General features: G+C 38.6%; 1 protein-coding gene across 1 annotated transcript in view; it reads left to right on the top strand.

The window, feature by feature from the left end:
* syne2b (spectrin repeat containing, nuclear envelope 2b) overlaps positions 1 to 16,324 on the top strand; it is a 107,322-nt gene that overhangs the window by 15,444 nt on the left and 75,554 nt on the right. The window contains exons 26-55 of the mRNA XM_084092661.1: positions 567 to 760; positions 853 to 943; positions 1,056 to 1,138; positions 1,244 to 1,367; positions 1,518 to 1,663; positions 1,961 to 2,111; positions 2,844 to 3,439; positions 3,637 to 3,783; positions 4,269 to 4,419; positions 5,020 to 5,178; positions 5,264 to 5,431; positions 5,539 to 5,640; positions 5,736 to 5,939; positions 6,014 to 6,221; positions 6,341 to 6,453; positions 6,692 to 6,897; positions 6,981 to 7,088; positions 9,291 to 9,570; positions 9,920 to 10,249; positions 10,386 to 10,715; positions 12,151 to 12,480; positions 12,565 to 12,909; positions 12,998 to 13,176; positions 13,267 to 13,582; positions 13,694 to 13,858; positions 14,172 to 14,519; positions 14,639 to 14,775; positions 15,700 to 15,841; positions 15,967 to 16,140; positions 16,220 to 16,294. Coding sequence (XP_083948787.1) covers positions 567 to 760; positions 853 to 943; positions 1,056 to 1,138; positions 1,244 to 1,367; positions 1,518 to 1,663; positions 1,961 to 2,111; positions 2,844 to 3,439; positions 3,637 to 3,783; positions 4,269 to 4,419; positions 5,020 to 5,178; positions 5,264 to 5,431; positions 5,539 to 5,640; positions 5,736 to 5,939; positions 6,014 to 6,221; positions 6,341 to 6,453; positions 6,692 to 6,897; positions 6,981 to 7,088; positions 9,291 to 9,570; positions 9,920 to 10,249; positions 10,386 to 10,715; positions 12,151 to 12,480; positions 12,565 to 12,909; positions 12,998 to 13,176; positions 13,267 to 13,582; positions 13,694 to 13,858; positions 14,172 to 14,519; positions 14,639 to 14,775; positions 15,700 to 15,841; positions 15,967 to 16,140; positions 16,220 to 16,294 — 6,102 coding nt within the window. The remainder of the gene's footprint in view (positions 1 to 566; positions 761 to 852; positions 944 to 1,055; positions 1,139 to 1,243; positions 1,368 to 1,517; positions 1,664 to 1,960; positions 2,112 to 2,843; positions 3,440 to 3,636; positions 3,784 to 4,268; positions 4,420 to 5,019; positions 5,179 to 5,263; positions 5,432 to 5,538; positions 5,641 to 5,735; positions 5,940 to 6,013; positions 6,222 to 6,340; positions 6,454 to 6,691; positions 6,898 to 6,980; positions 7,089 to 9,290; positions 9,571 to 9,919; positions 10,250 to 10,385; positions 10,716 to 12,150; positions 12,481 to 12,564; positions 12,910 to 12,997; positions 13,177 to 13,266; positions 13,583 to 13,693; positions 13,859 to 14,171; positions 14,520 to 14,638; positions 14,776 to 15,699; positions 15,842 to 15,966; positions 16,141 to 16,219; positions 16,295 to 16,324) is intronic.

Raw genomic sequence — 16,324 nt, 5'->3', positions numbered from 1 at the left:
GGCATGACATAATTTTATTACCAGTGTTTGCATGTTGCAAGGCAGAAAAATATTGCAAAATACAATAAAATACTGCCAAATTAAAACAATAAAGGAGCTTACAATAAAGTAGCAGCATTAAAGTGCCCTTATTATGCTATTTTAAAGGTTCCTAATCCTAATTTTGTTTTAAAGGTCTCCTACAACCGGTTTACATTCATCAAAGGTTAAAAAACTTCAGTCTCTCTAAATACCTCCTTTCTGCGAGCTACTCTGAGCTACTCTGCTCTGATTGGTCGGAAACAAACCGCTTATTACCATAATTTAACTTCAGCTCCGGAGGCTTCCTAAAATTTAGAGTTCAGAGTCGATTCTTTCTTTTGAGAGACAATAGCTTTATTTATCGTGCACTTTCGGTTTCACAACTTTGCAGATTGTTTACATTCACAGACAGCTATATAACACACTGAATTAAAGGTAATATTTGAAAAAGCATAATAGTGGCACTTTAAATAAAAATTTTAAATGACAAAATAATCATTTCATGATACAGGTTTAGTGATACAGTTTTTTCTCGCTTCCTGCAGGCCTGTTTTTCAGCAGAGGGCAGTCTGGCAGAGGCAGGGCAGCAGCTTGAAGCTCTGAAGGAGTTATGTGATACTTTGAGCCCTGAGGACGCACACAGGCTCGCACAAGCCCAACTCAGAGAATGTGAGAGACGGCTTGCTGCCATCCAGCGGCAGTTTAGTGGAGACAGAGATACACCTCCTCCGGACACTGGGTAAAAGAAGGAGAAAGAGCCTCTCTCATATGTGTTATTTTTGTCTGATAAAAACATTTTAGCATTAATCATTTTTTTTTAATGCCTGATAGTTCACAAACAGAGCAAACCCCTGAGCCACCCCCTCAGAAAGCACCTTCAGTCTCACCACCAGCTGAGAAGCCCAAAGAAGTTCTTTCAGAGGTACAGCTATATGAATATTTTTTTAGGACATATGTTTTCTTTTTATATAATAAAGTTAGTCCCTAATAAATGTATCTTTGTTGCATTTTGTGTCTGGGGGATATTGGTTTAGGCTGTTACACCGGTTAGCCCCCAGCGACCGAGAACTGTGGAGAAGAGAGAGATAGTGAAACAAACGAGTACAGAAGAGGACAGGTATGGATAAAAAGAGAATATTGTTTATGTTTCTGTATATGATTGTGTGTGTGGTATTGTGTCAGATTCTTATTGTTTACATCTGCTTTTTCTTGGATTGCTCAGGTACCGCAGCTCCAGATTTGCATTACAAGCTCAGCTAAACAGAAATGAGCAATGCATGCTGGGAGATCGTCCCTCAGAATCAGTCACTCCCACAGACCTGCAGAAAAGATTAAGAGAATTAAAGGTAATGCACTGTGTTTTGTGTAGTTTTAAAGCTGGTGATTTGATATCATTATGCATTTTCAAAGGACAATTACTATAAAAATCAGGCCGTAGTAACTTTTAAAACTGGCAGGGAAATTACTAAATTTACCCCATCTCTTTTTTGTTTTAGTCTCTGTGGGACGAGACAGAGACTTTGTGGAAGGAGTATGAAACACTGTGTATGCAATGTGTTCAATTCAACGAACGATCTGTCGAGCAGGACCGAATGGAGCTCACTGTCAGGTGGAGAGAGCAGAGGTCACAGTTACAGGGCAGGTATGTGTGTGCATCAAGAAAACATCCCTGTCATGTGAAAGTTTGTGTGTTCAGACATTGCATTACTTTCATCTTTCAGAGCAGTATAAGCTTGTGTGTTTTAAACTAGTGAGCTGAAATAAATATTCACATAACACTACAGCATATTACAGCTTCTATTTTGTTCTTTCACCCAGTGTCACCCAAATGATCATATGATCCACTCCAATCAAAGAGTTCCAGAGAAAATATCCTGTAGCCAGACTGTCTGTGTTTGCATTGTGTTGTTTGTTAAAATAAGTCTATGCTCTCTGTCAGGGTGGATTCACTGGGAGCAGCACTTGAGCTCATGGACTCCATTACGCTGAAAATCTCTGAGTTTTCTGAAAGGCTGGAAAAGTTCATTAAAGAGCCCAAAGACATTAAAGGATATACACTAGCTAACCCTGTCATTCTGAAAGATGTGAAGGTGAGAGACATTTATATTTATTAATTTATGATTCTTATTTATGGTTCTGTTTGTGGTTAAGCTTCATTATGAAGACACAAATACCATTTTAGTTGGTTAATGTAGTTAGTTTTATTATCTGTCACTCTAATTTATATATAACATTTGTTCATAATAATATTTACTTAGAATGTATAATATTAATATCCACTGAGTAAATGAAATGAGGAATGTACAAGTACACAGATGTCTTTTTATTTGGTAAATGTTGCTATTTTAGTAGCTACGACTCTTTCAACACATCATAAAATATATAATGTAATAGTATTTACTTTTTCTACTTTTAGATATTCTGAGTAAATAAAATGAAAGATTCAGCTGTAAAGGGCTATACATTTAACACATTAATTTAGTATAATAAATGATTTTTAAAAAGTTGGAAAAAATATTAATGCATTTAATCATGCATTCTGATGATCTGTACATAACAGGCTATGTCTATTCAATTACTTAGTTCAATTCGACTGCATCATTTGGATATCTTTTCTCATCTTACTGTATATTTGTATATTGATATTTACTATTAATTTGAGTCATCTATCAGTGCTTTGTGCAATTACTATTTAAATATAATATAATCTGAGAGACAAGGAAGTTTGACATTATAGATTCCGTAGTAATGTCACTGCATGTTAAGCTCTTGTTCTCCATCCCATCTTTTTATCTAAATATCTACCTCGTCCTCATTTTCAGGACCTAGATGAAAGTATCCAGACCGAGTTGGATCGTCTGTCTCGATTCGACTCTGAACCCAGTCACCTGGACCTGCGAGACCGATCACCTCTGACTCAGGTGGTTCTGAACCACAGATCCAGCCTGGACCGACTCAGGCAACAAGTGCGCAAGAGCGACGCTGCTGCCCGTGCCCTCGACCGCTTCCTCATGTCTCTGCGGACCGTGGAGCTCGATGTCTCTTCTGTGCAGAGCGCCCCTGGCAATGATCATGTGGTACTGCAGGACAGCAGGTCTAAGCTGGCACTAATCAGGAAGGGACTCAGCAGCCTTAAGGATAAGGCTCCACAGCTGGACCAGCTTTTGGGCGGAGCACAGCTCGAGGTGACCCAGGACGGGAGCCCTGTTTCCTGTCTGGATATGGTGGGCGTCCTGGTTCACAGGGTGGAAGAGGCAGATGATCGTCTGATGATTCGACAGAATGAGTTCCAGAAGGAACAGCAGAACCAGGGATTCGGCCTGAGGAGGAAGACTATGCAGGCTGAGCTGAGAAAGGTGCAGGGGGCAGCAGAAAAACAAGGTCTAAAGGATCCCACCATGCCAGCTGTGCAGCACCGGTATTGACATTTGTGTGCAAGTTTGTCTTGGAATTGTCTTTATTTGGGCTTAGTAAATATTGATTTGGTGTTAATTGATCTTAATTAGATTAATTATTCAGCATGTGATGTAATTTAATTATTTAAGCAATTCAATTGATCGATAGCCCCTTTTTTTTAGCATAATGTCCAATTACACTGTGTGCATCTGTGTTTAGGATTCGAGCGCTGTCCGATCTGGAATCACATTTGAACTCTCTTCGCCCTGAATACGAAAGCATCAAGAAGCAGAAAGAGCACCCTGATCCAGCAGACGAAGAGCTGGACTTCCTTTGGGAAGAGACTGAGAGAGCTGTATCTGACAGGTGGGTTCTAGACAAGAGACAAGAAAACAAAATTAATGATTAATGATTAATTTTTTCTGCCTTATAGGGTTAGTTATTCACTTACCTTCATGTAATTCCAAACACAAATGAAAGATTTTTAGAAGATATTTTTCATTAAACCTGAGATATTTCTGTCCCTCCACTGATAGTCCATTCCACCAAAACTTTCACACTTCAAATCGTTCTTAAAGAGATTATAAAATAATTCCATATAAACCGAGAGGTTTAATCCTTGTCTTTGTGGAGATGTTTTTTGTTCCCATGAAGAAAAAAAGCTTATAAATCATACTAAGTGATGTTTTTTTGAAAATGTAATAATGCAGAAAGTTTTCTGTGATGGGTAGGTTTAAGGGTAGAGTTAGTGTAAGGGGATAGAATATACATTTTGTACAGTATAAAAATCATTATGTCTATGTAATGTCCCCATAAAACATGAAAACCCAAATTATGTGTGTGTTTGACAGACAAGAGCAGTGCACTGTTCTTATGGATCTGCTGAAGAAGTTTCAGAACTGTCGCAGTAACCTAAGCAACACTCTCCAGAGGGCGGAGCAAACGATCAATGAGCAGGCATCATACATGGGCAAAGACAACCTGCAACGCCTCCTAGCAAAAGTAATCCCTAATCCCAACTCTTCACAATACATACTAATGTTATAATTGCCTATTGTAATTTACCATCTGTTTTCTTTCACATAAAAAGTACTTTAATACTGGATTTGTACCAGCAGGTGTCACTCATAGTAATGTCGCTTCATTACTCATAACACTAAGATCTTTTAAAACTCAGAATTGTTTGTTGTCTTATGTTTCCATCATCTACATGTACATAATCTACGCTTTTTCTGAAAGAAACTACTCTCATCATTGCTCTGACGAATCGGCGCCAATGTTTCGCTAATACTTTTAGATGCTTGCTATAATTGGTCAGATCCTTCATATCCTGTGGTACATTGTTTGCTGAGTAATTATGATGAATAAAATTGGTAATTTATTATTTTGCGTGGTCTACACTGAAAATTCAATTACTGCAGGGTCATTGTTCATGGGTAGGATCAAAGAAATTCTTACAGGTTATAGATCATGCCTACCTAGAATGAGTAGCCTTAGATCCTTAACCATCAGGCCACCATGGTCACTTTTTCTATTTAATCTCATACTGTTTCTTTTAAGCGTAGTCCTTTATTATATTTACACTGTGCATTATTATTGCAGGTTGTTGGCATAAAGGAGGATCTTAATGGCCTCGGACCCAAGATGGAGGAGTTTAGATCTGTGTGCAGACAGTTGCAGTCTCAGCTGAAGAAAATTCCTGATTGCTCAGAAACTCCTTTTGAGATTGAGGCAGATGCTTTGGTGGACTCATGGCTGGATGTGAGTATATGAAAAACATCTGTTCACATGCATCATACTTTCAGTCATTTTAGTTTCTTGGTTAATCTGCGTGTCTCTTTGGCAGGTGTCAGAGAAGACGGACTGTTACATGGATAACCTGCGTTTGGGTCTGGAGTTGTGGGAGAAACAGCTGGTTCTGGGTGGAGACGTGGACAGCTGGACTTCAACTAAACTTATTGTCTTCTCAGAGTCTCACCCTTTCAGCAGTGAGACGGAGGTTCTCAGCATGAAGGTGTGTCTTCACAAAATGCTTCATAGGGATTCAAAATGTTCACAGACATGGACTAAAAGGCACAAGACTATCGTTTTGATTTAACAGGTTCTTTATGTTTTTATTAGAATGAGATTCAGTATCAGGAGGACAACCTTGAACACTTCCACAGGAAGTTGCTAGAGATCCAGGAACTGCTGCAGAGCAAAGAATCTCCACTTGAGTTACAGGTGAATGTGCAGATTACTTTTTCTGTTTATTAAATGATTGCACTTTCAATTGCAATTATTCCTAACTTTAAATGTACACACACTGTCTCCCTTAGGTAATGGAAACAAACCTGAGGAAGAAAATGGAGCAGGTGAAAGAACTCTTCTCCGACTGCACTGACGTGTTCCAGGAGCTCCTCACAGTTAAAGCTCATTTGGCTGAAAAGATCGACACTTATCAATCATCTGTGAAGAATATACGCTCCTCAGTAGATACGATTAGCTCAGAGGATCGCACAACGCTGGATGCACACTTACAGGTATGATTAACAGACAGACGGACATGTATAAACACTCTCTTTTGGTGTATAATTTAATTCATTTTCTTTTGTAGGACTTGTCTGAGCAGCTTTTGGACCAGGAGGAGCAGGCTGAATCTTTGCTGAAGGAAATCGATCTCATGTCCAGCATTACTGGACCGCAGGCTTTGGAGGAGCTGACCAATCACACCAAGCATCTCAAAGACAGCATTGCGGAAATACGAGAACTGATTCATCAAAAGAAGGAACAGGGGGAGAAAAGCTTCCTTCAGACTATTAAAGGTTTGGAAACCTCATTCTTTGCCAAGTGCATTGTGCCATTACTTGGAAACTAATTGAGAAATAATGTAAATTTTTAAGTGATTTTTGTTGTGTCTATTTGTCCCATTGGCTGTCTGCAGAAGAGTTCCAGTCATTTGAGGAATGGTTGCAGGATGAGCAGCTCTCTGTGAATGAGTGTTTTGAGAACCCTGAGAGGAAGCAGGATGTAGAAATGTCCATGCAGAGATTGACAGTGAGTAACAGTGCGGTCACAACCCTATGATTATGGTTTCCATTGTGGCTATGACATTTTTCGAAATACTTTTCAAACTTACTGTACAATACACTAATTGGACATTGGACAGCAATCCAATGCAAAGAGTCACCAGGTGTTTGCAGCCTTAGTCAAAAGCATAATTATAAAATAACAGGAAGGATTCAAAATTAGTAGTGTCTGTTTAACAATACTGAACAATTTGTGTTTTCTTCAGAGTTTCCTGGCGTCTAAAGAAGGAGAACAGCGTCTGGCCAAGCTGAAGGAGAGATTTGAGAGTGGTGAACGGGCAAAGGTTCCTTCTGAGGCTCAAGCTTTGCTCTCCTCATGGCATCAGGAACAGGAAGGAGAACTGGCCACACTCAGGGCTCACTGCCAGGGACGCCATAAACAGCTAGATGACATCCTCCACAACCTCAACAGGTACATGGACTGAGCTCACATCATAGCTATTTGTTGTTACTGTTAATCCATTCATTCATCCAATCATGTCTTTATGTATTTAGTTTGCAAGAGGAACATAACCATTTGAAGGACTGGCTTCAGCACAGGGAGAAAGTGCCAGAACAGAGAGAAAAAGTTCGACAAATCCAAGAGGAGTTTCTTAAAGAAAGGTATTCGCTTTTCAAAATGTTCATTTTGTATTTTTGTTTAAAACAATTTTTTTTTCTTTTTTTCTTCTTCTTTTTTTTTACAAAATTAACTATAATTAATATGAAAAAATGTAACAACACATTTGCATTTTCTTGGTTCTTTGACATGCAGGTAAACAAATTATATTTTTATAAATATAAATAATAATAATATTAATAATAATTATTATTATTATAAAAGGAATATATTAATTTTGTAATAATACATTTAAATATTTAATAATTATTAGGATTTTTTACATTATAAGTTACTAATACAATACTAATATTTGTCAAATTTTAAACACATTTAAGCTTTTAATTTGGTGGAAAACTGTAGAGAGACTTTAATTCTTTATTTTTAGTTGACCACAGGTTTATGCTTTAACCAGAAGTAACAAATCTGGTAAAATTCTTAAAAATACTGTCCAGGAAAATGTTTAATTTGTATGAATAGGAAAATAAAATGATCGTGGAACACGTTGCATATCCAATTGCATGTGACCCAAACTGGCAGCACGAGATGGAGTTAGTTTGGAGCAGCGTTTGCCAGCTCCTCCAAGATGCTGAAACACTGGATCATGAGCTGCTCGCATGTAAATGAACACAGTGCTGCGCTTCATCAGACTTAAATCGCAGCCTTTTACAATGTGATCATTGCACTAAGCCATATCGCGATTTCAACTTTATTTAAATCGAACAGCCCTTTTATTTGTTAAATTTTACAATTTAAAGGGGTGGTTGATTATGATTTCACTTTTTTAACTTTAGTTAGTGTGTAATGCTGCTGTTTGAGCATAAACAACATCTACAAAGTTACAATGCTCAAAGTTCAAAGCAAAGGGAGATATTTGCTTTTAAAGAAATCGCTTTTTAAGGACTACACGACATTCCACCAGGGTTAGTGACTAGGGGTGCGCCAAAATATCGATATGGCGATATCTCGCGATATTTTCTCCCGCGATCGATTCTCGATGCACTCTTGCCAAGTATCGATATTAAAAGCCGTTAGGGCGGGCGTACACGGTGCGAGTTCGGACACGGGAGGTCGTGAGATCAGTTTAACTGATAATCGCGTCAAAGCAGCTGGTACAAGGCACGACTGTCCTGCATGAATTTTATCCCGAGCCGGCAGCAATCAAGTGGGCTTTCGCGCTAAACCGTCATGTTGCGAATGGGAGAGAGAGAGAGAGAAAAGTGTGTGTGTGTGTGTGAGACAGTGACAGTGTATGCGCACGCTGTATGGTTGCTGCCACTGAGGTATAGCCCCATCGACGTGGTTGTGTATGATTTGGCAATAGGGGACAGCTGGTGAAAAAACATGTTTAAAAATTATCGGGAGGTCGGGAGGTGCTTGTAACGTGCTCGGCTCGGCTTGTAATTCCTCTCACACGCTACGACCCGCGACCATGCGAGCATCACCGATTCCACTCGATTTCTCCCGAGTGAAAAAAATAATCTGCAGCAAAACAAAAATAGTGTCTGTGACTGTTTTGTTGCAACTGATAAGACACAAGTTGTTTTTGTTATTGTGTTTCATCCAAAAACGAAATGGAGATTCATTTTCCTAATTAAAAAAAAAATCGTTTTATTTCTTAAAACATGATATATTGTGAGTTATTACTGATAATATATCGATTATCGCAGTATCGCCATATCGTGATATTATCGGTATCGTGAACAATGTATCGCGTATCGTATCGTGAAGTACCCAGTGATTCCCAGCCCTATTAGTCACGTTACCAACCCTAGAATTTACATAAACCCCGCCACCTGAAAACGATTTATAGATTATCAAGACAGAATATGCTAATCAATGACTAGAAGATAACTACACATCAGCTACATAAATTAATCAACCAAACATTCAGAAAGATCCTGTTGCATTCTACATGTTGTCACTTCTTCTTGAGTCTCTCCATCATTGTCTGAATCCGATTTGAACATAAAAGGCTAAAAGTTTTTGAAATTTTCAGTGCATGTCTGTGTGAGTGCTGGTTTTCCGGTTTTCCCTGAGCAAGAAAGCTTTGATGTGCACAATTGCTTGCAAAAACTGCAGTTGAATTACATATGCTGCCTTTCCACAACAAAAATGAATGACCTGTGCTAAGTTTTGGGGAGCAAATACTGATACTGTACACCCATAAAACCTGCACAACTCTTACCTTCATCCTTAATCTACAGTGGTCGTATGGAGGCATTCAATGACCTGTTATCAGCTGTAAGGATACGTGGCCTGAGGGGTGACCCTTTCCTTAGAGACAGCGAGACCCTGATAGACCAATACCACAGCCTGGGGATTCTTTTGGAAAATCAGGCCCAAGTCCACAAGACCCTCTATGATCAAACTGAAACATTCCAAACCAATGCAGAGCAGATTAGAGCCTGGATCAGAGATTTAAAGCAAGGACTTGAGTGCATCGGCACAGACATGCCAATCCAAAAGAAACATATGAATGCTCAGGTGGGTCTCCTAACCATTACTGTTTGGATTTTTTAGCTGTGTTTTGCTGGGGGAAACATACATATATTCAAACATTCTTAAGCACCTAAAGGAATAATTTACAAGAAATGTAAGTTCTACATTAATTTACTTGTTCTAAACCTGTATGACTTTAATGTTTCTATTTAACACAGAGCATACATTTTTAAAGAGTATCCTCAATGTATTTAGGATAATTTGTATGTTTCTATGTTTTAAGGCTGTTCTGAATCGAAGTATGACTTTAGTGTTTCTATTTAACACAGAACATCAAATTTTAAAGAGTATCCTCAATGTATTTAGGATAATTTGTATGTTTCTATGTTTTAAGGCTGTTCTGAATCTAAGTACTGAAGGTGATTCTAAACTGGTGGCTCTGAAAGAAGAAGGTGATGCTTTATGTGCTCATGAGATTTTGGAGGACACCAGAAGACAGGAGCTCATTCACACCCTTAGAAACATTGAAGATGAGTGGAAAAGAGTTCTGGATATGGCTCAACAATTAAAACATCAGGCAGAACTCCAAGACACTCTCTCCCGCGAACTAAAAGATCTACAGGCCCAGGAAGAGAGCACGCAATCCTGGGTGAGAGAACAACTGCAAATGCTGCACTGTCTGGGGAAGGAACTTCAGCCACAGGAAAAACTAATCAAAATACAGGTAAGGGAAAATGTTTGTTTTAATTGAAAAGTCTTTTTTAGGAATCTTGAATGGTTCTTATCTACCTAAATCTAAAGGTAAATGTTGCTTGCAATGCACATATTGTGTTGGAGAGTAATGTCTGTATATCCTCTAGGCTGTATTAGACCTTGGTGATGAAGCCGATTCCAGATTGGCCAGTTTACAGAGACAAGGAAAAAAATTATGTTCTTATAAAGAGCTTGACAATGAGAGGAGGAGCCACATTGACCAAACCCAGAGAGCGATAGAAGAGGAGTGGAGGAAAGTGCTACAACTTGCCCAAGAGCTCATGAACCAGGTCAAGCATGAGGAATCTCTCTACAGATTGATACAAACCTTCTGTGATCAGGGAGAGGACGCTCGGTCCTGGATTGGACGGCTCAGAGAGACCCTGGGTTCTCTTCATGTGACATCTTCCATTCAAGAGAGGCTTAATGGAGTTGAGGTAATAGAGAGGAATATTTAACCCTTAAATGGTACAGTAAGTGGATGGGCCTAATTTATGATAAAATGTAATGTCTATTGAAAATAGGGCAACTACTCAGGTCAAGTGACTTAACTCCACTCACCTCATCTTTATCTAAAAGAATAATGGCAGTATGTTGTAAGAAATCCTCTGGTTTTGGGGTAAATGTTGATATTTTATGTATTAACTATATTTGTAGGAACTTCCCTGTCAAAATACCGTTTCTAAGCATGACGTTATTTATGTTGAAAACAGATGAAAATCTAAGGGCATACATTGGATTATATCAGATGACTAAAAGTAGCCGACACATCTTAAGCATTCAAAATGGAGGGCTACACAAATATCATTGGTGCATAAAGTGATAGGATGGGTCTTATTCCTTAGTTAAAGGGATAGTTCACCCAAAAATTTAAATGATCCCATAATTTACTCACCCTCAAACCATCCTAGGTGTATATGACTCTTCTTTAAACCAAACACAATCGGAGTTATGTTTAAAAAATCTCCTGGCTCTTCCAAGCTTTATAATGGAAGTGAATGGTATCTGAGATTTTGAAGCCCAAAAAAACGCATCCATCCATCATAAAAGTAATCCTTACGGCTCCTTAAGGTTTAATAAAGGCCTTCTGAAGCGAAACGATGAGTTGTGTGTAAGAAAAATATCCAATATTCCAGTAATGGCCAAGTGGTCAAGTTCCGGCGGAAGAGTGACCTCTGACCCGACGCTGGATGTAGTAGCGTAAGCTTAGGTAAGAGTAGATGCCTCTCGCTGTTCAAACAAATAGGGCTGGGCAGCAAACTTCTCTTATATTCTCATTTTAGACTTCTAATTCGTGACCAGTGTTTTGTTTTGCTCTTTCCTATGCACTTCCGCGTTTGTCAATAAGTCATGCATCGGGTCAGAGGTCATCCAGCCGAACTAGACTTACGTCTACATCCGTACATCCGCTACCGGAAGCCAGTGATTATAGTTTATAAAGTTATAAATATGGATATTTTTCTTACAAAAATGCATCGCTTCGCTTTAGAAGGCCTTTATTAACCCCTGAAGCCATATTGATTACTTTTATGATGGATGGATGTACTTTTTTGGGCTTCAAAATCCTAGGTACCATTCACTCCCATTATAAAGCTTGGAAGAGCCAGGATATTTTTTACTATAACTCCTATTATATTTGGCTGAAAGAAAAAACTCATATACACCTAGGATGGCTTGCGGGTAAGTAAATTATGGGATAATTTTCATTTTTGGGTGAACTAACACTTTAAGAATCAATACAATATGTCCTGGAAGATTTTATTTAAAAACCTATAAAAGCTATGATTGGCTGCACAAATGCATAAAGAAATAAAAGCATGATATACATGTTCTAGATGAATATCCTGTTGTTGTTGTTGTTGTTGTTTTTAGGCAGTACTAGCTCATAGATCTGAGGGGGACTGTAAACTTGCTGACTTAAAGACAAAGGGAATGAGTCTGTGTTCCTGTGAAGATCTAGAAGAGGACAAATATCAGACAATCCAACAGACATTACAAGATGTACAGCAAGAGTGGACGGGAGTTTTGGCGGATGCTCTTGAGCTGAAGAACCAATCAGAATGTGAGGATTCTCTTTCCAAGGACCTTCAGGATCTTCAAGAACAGGAGGAGAGCACTCAATCTTGGATCAAAGAGCAGCATCTGAAGATTGAATTGCTAGGTGAAGATACTCCGTTACAAGAGAGAATGAATGGAGCTCAGGTAAGAGACAAAGCGTGATATTCAACCTTCAACAAATATGTCTGACTTACTCGCTGACATGTTTTATTGGTTTATTTACTCTAGGCCATCCTGAACTCCGAATCAGAGGGAGATTATAAGCTTGCCACACTGAGGAGGAAAGCAGAGGGTTTGTGCTCTCGAGAAGGCCTGGAGGAGAAGAGAAAACAGGAAATCCAACTGAACCTAAGATCCGTTGAAGAAGAATTGAAGAAGGTCCTGGCAAGAGCTCAGGAACTAAAGAACCAGGCTGAGCTCCAGGATTCTCTTGAAAGGGAGCTTCAGAATGTATATACCCAGGAGGAGACCACCTGGTCCTGGGTGAAGAACCAGAAAGATGGCCTGGACTCACTGGGAACAAGCACTCATGGTACACAGAACCAAATTGAGGAGAGACTAAGCAAAGCACAAGTAAGTAGTATAATATGGAGAAACTGAACAAAAATGTAAATGATGAAAATATGATAGTCAAGAACAAGTATACCCCTCTGTCTTTCAGGCAATTCTAAGTCTTCAGTCTGAGGGCAACTCTAAGATTGCAACCCTGAAAAGGACAGTAGACCATCTATATATCCGTAAAGATCTTGATGAAGACACAAGACATTCTCTCATTGAGAAAATGAAAAATGTAGAGGAGGAGTGGAAGGCAACACTGCAGCAAGCACAGGAGCTGCATAGGTTTGATATAATAATTCTATATGTAAATAGTAATCGCACACAGCACTAATAGATGATTCAAATGATTGCAAATAATCATATATTCCGCAGTCTGCTGAAAAGTGTAGTGGAACGCCTGGTGTCCTGCCAGTGTCAGAAGGAACAGCTTCAGTCTCGTCTGGAGCAGGTGAAACAGCAGACAGCTGCACTGCCACACCACTTCCCCTGGCCTGGTTTAGGGGATCGAAGGCACACAGTGGAGCAGGCCAAGAGTCTGCTAGACCGTACCAGAGCCCTGACCCCATCTCTGTCTGCTGTCCGAGCGCTCGGGAGGGAGATGAGCCAGCTGACCCGTGATTCCAGCTGGATCGATCCATCCTGGGCCACCATGGAGGAGTCCATACCTGAGTTGATCAAAGAGCTTACGGTAAGACTTTAGGGGAGTGCTGTGCTAAATAGTTCTGACTAATAGTGACTAATAGATCATAGAAACCTGATTTATGTGTATGAATTTTTTTTTTTATGCGTGCTTGCATAGGAGTTTTGCGTAAATCTTGAAGAGGAAATACGGAGAGAGCGGGTTTGTGCTCAGCTAGTTGAGCAGCACACCGTAGCTCAGGATTGGCTAAGAGAGCAGGTCAAAGGTTTCGGTGCCCTGCCCACTGAACGCCATGGGTTACAAGGCTCTATTAACACTCTTAAGGTCTGTTTGAATTCTTTGTTATTATATGTATTTTATTAAGACTGTCAATTTAATGCATTAGTTTAATTTAACTTAAATATATAAAAAAAGAAGAGTTAAATATGTTCCCTTATATAAAGGGAAATAAATTCTTTAGAAAATCTTTTTTAATTCCTTTTTAAATTATATATTTTTTCTAAGAGCATCTAATATAACATCTAATACTCTAATATTTTTCCCTTTTTCCGTCAAACCTGTTAATTTATAAAATCATAAATATTTTATGGTAACTGTAAGCTTTGAGTAAAATGATAATGTTTCTTAACTTTTCTAGGCACTTCTTCAGACTGTAGACAGGGAGAAGAGAGAAATGAAAGAACTGGATGCTGTTAAAGATTCCCTGATGGACCTATGCACTCCAGGAGGTTGTGATGCCCTGACCTTAGAGGTCAGCCATCTTCATGACCTCTGTGTGTTCTCGGAGAAGGAGATGAGGGAACGGTTATCTGTGTGTGAGGCCAGATTGAGTGAAATCGACCTACGGCTTGCTGGAAGGGCACAGATTCTCAGGGAGCAAGCAGAGAGCCTCCTGGATGAGCTCCGTGCTCAGGACCACTCTTTAGGATTTCTAGTGGGTAGCCAGAATATCAGCCAGCTACAAGAGAACTGGCATAGATTCAAGGTATTGTGGGAATATGTTAATTATTCTATGTTCATTTGGTTTGTTCTAAAACTTAAGAGAAAGTCAGTGTATCCAAACCTTCGCGCCTACTATTTTCCTTTTAAATTATTTTCTCATAGACATGTGAGAGAGACGTTGAGGCTTTAGAGGGTAAAGTTTGTGACCTTAGTCAGGCCCTTCTAATGGTCCCTCCTGATGAAGAGCCCCCTATTGATGTCATTTCCATAGTGGACAAAGTTACACAACAATATTGCAGGTACATACAGACATGTTGCTTGTCAAATATTAAGCTGTTTAAAACTGAAAGGTCTATAATAATGTATTTAAATTTGTGCTGTCAACGTTAACGCATTAACGCATGCGATTAATTATTTCCAGTTTAACGCATACAAAATATTTAACGCAATTTACGCAGCATCCATTTTTTCTGCCATCCTTTAAGCTAGCGTTACATTATATGATCACGCGTGCAAATGCTTTTAAACCATTCAAGCGCGACAAGACAAACAAGGAGAATATTAATGTTAATCAAAGAACAAAGGTAACAGAGAGAATTACTCACTGCTCTTGACTAATGAACTTTTGTAGCTTTAATAAGGTCAATCTTTATTTCATTTATAATTTTATAAATGTAAATATGACATTTATTATATAGTTTATGTGAGGATTGTTTAAAGTTCACTTAAATTAAAAGTTAGATATTTTTTGAAACCTCATAAATGTAAAAAATTGATAGCTTTCAATTACACTGGAGTTTTGAATGGCTATAATTAATGTTTACAATTGGGAGGGGGGATCAATTTCATTGAGACATCAGTAGCAGCAGGTTATTAGTATCAGTGATACTTTGCCTTCATTCATAAAAAGATGCCATTAAACAAATATTTAAAATATACTGTCTTTATTCTGTTTCTACATTAATTTGGAGATTAACTGTGAAATTATTACATTATAAAATATATAAAAATATTTTTAATCGCTATTAATCACAGAAAAATGTGTGATTAATCTAGTTACGTTTTTTAATCAATTGACAGCACTAATTTAAATCTGAATCCAGTTGATTTAATTGTACTATGGATAGCATGTCTCACTGTTATAGCATTATGTTGTATTATATTACAATATAATATTTATTTATTGGATGTGCATTTTGGAGTATCATAATTTTTTTTGTCAGTCTGCGATCAAAACTGTCGGAAAGGCAGAATGACTGTGCAGACAGCACTGTGCAGTGTGTGAGACAAGCCTTACAAAACATACAGTCATGGAACCAGATGACACATGCAAATCCTCCCAGCAGCTCAGCCTCATCCATGCAGGTGTGTTTGTGTCTTAATTTGCATGCAGTGTGTGAGTACAAAACACTGCACCTGCAGTATACTGGTCCATTTGAACAAGTAAGGTTGCTGTTTCAGTGTAAACATACAACATTTTTACTCTTTAGGCTGCAATTGAAGAAGGTGTGAAACTATGTAAAAGCCTGCAGGTGGTGCTATCCCATAAAGAACTCCTGAGGGACTGTCTAGGTCCTGACTTGGCAGGCAAACTTGAAAGAGATGGACTGAAAACCCTAAACGAGGCAGAAACAAACACGAATGACCTTAAACAGGATCTTAAGGTGAGTGTGTGTGACTCAATTATGTGGGATAGTGTTTTAAATGAAATATCTAGTTTAACCAGATGAGTTTCTGTTTCAGAATTTTGAGGAGAAGGTGAAGCAGGAAGCTCAGAGTTTGTCACTAGAGGCTCAAAGAAATCAGTTAGAATCACGGGTACAATTTTCACATTCGAAAACATATTTC

Source organism: Abramis brama, assembly GCF_963993115.1.
Source record: "Abramis brama genome assembly, chromosome: 19".
NCBI lineage: Eukaryota > Metazoa > Chordata > Actinopteri > Cypriniformes > Leuciscidae > Abramis > Abramis brama.
Note: the sequence above shows the minus strand (reverse complement) of the source record. Positions and strands in the feature narration are given on the sequence as shown.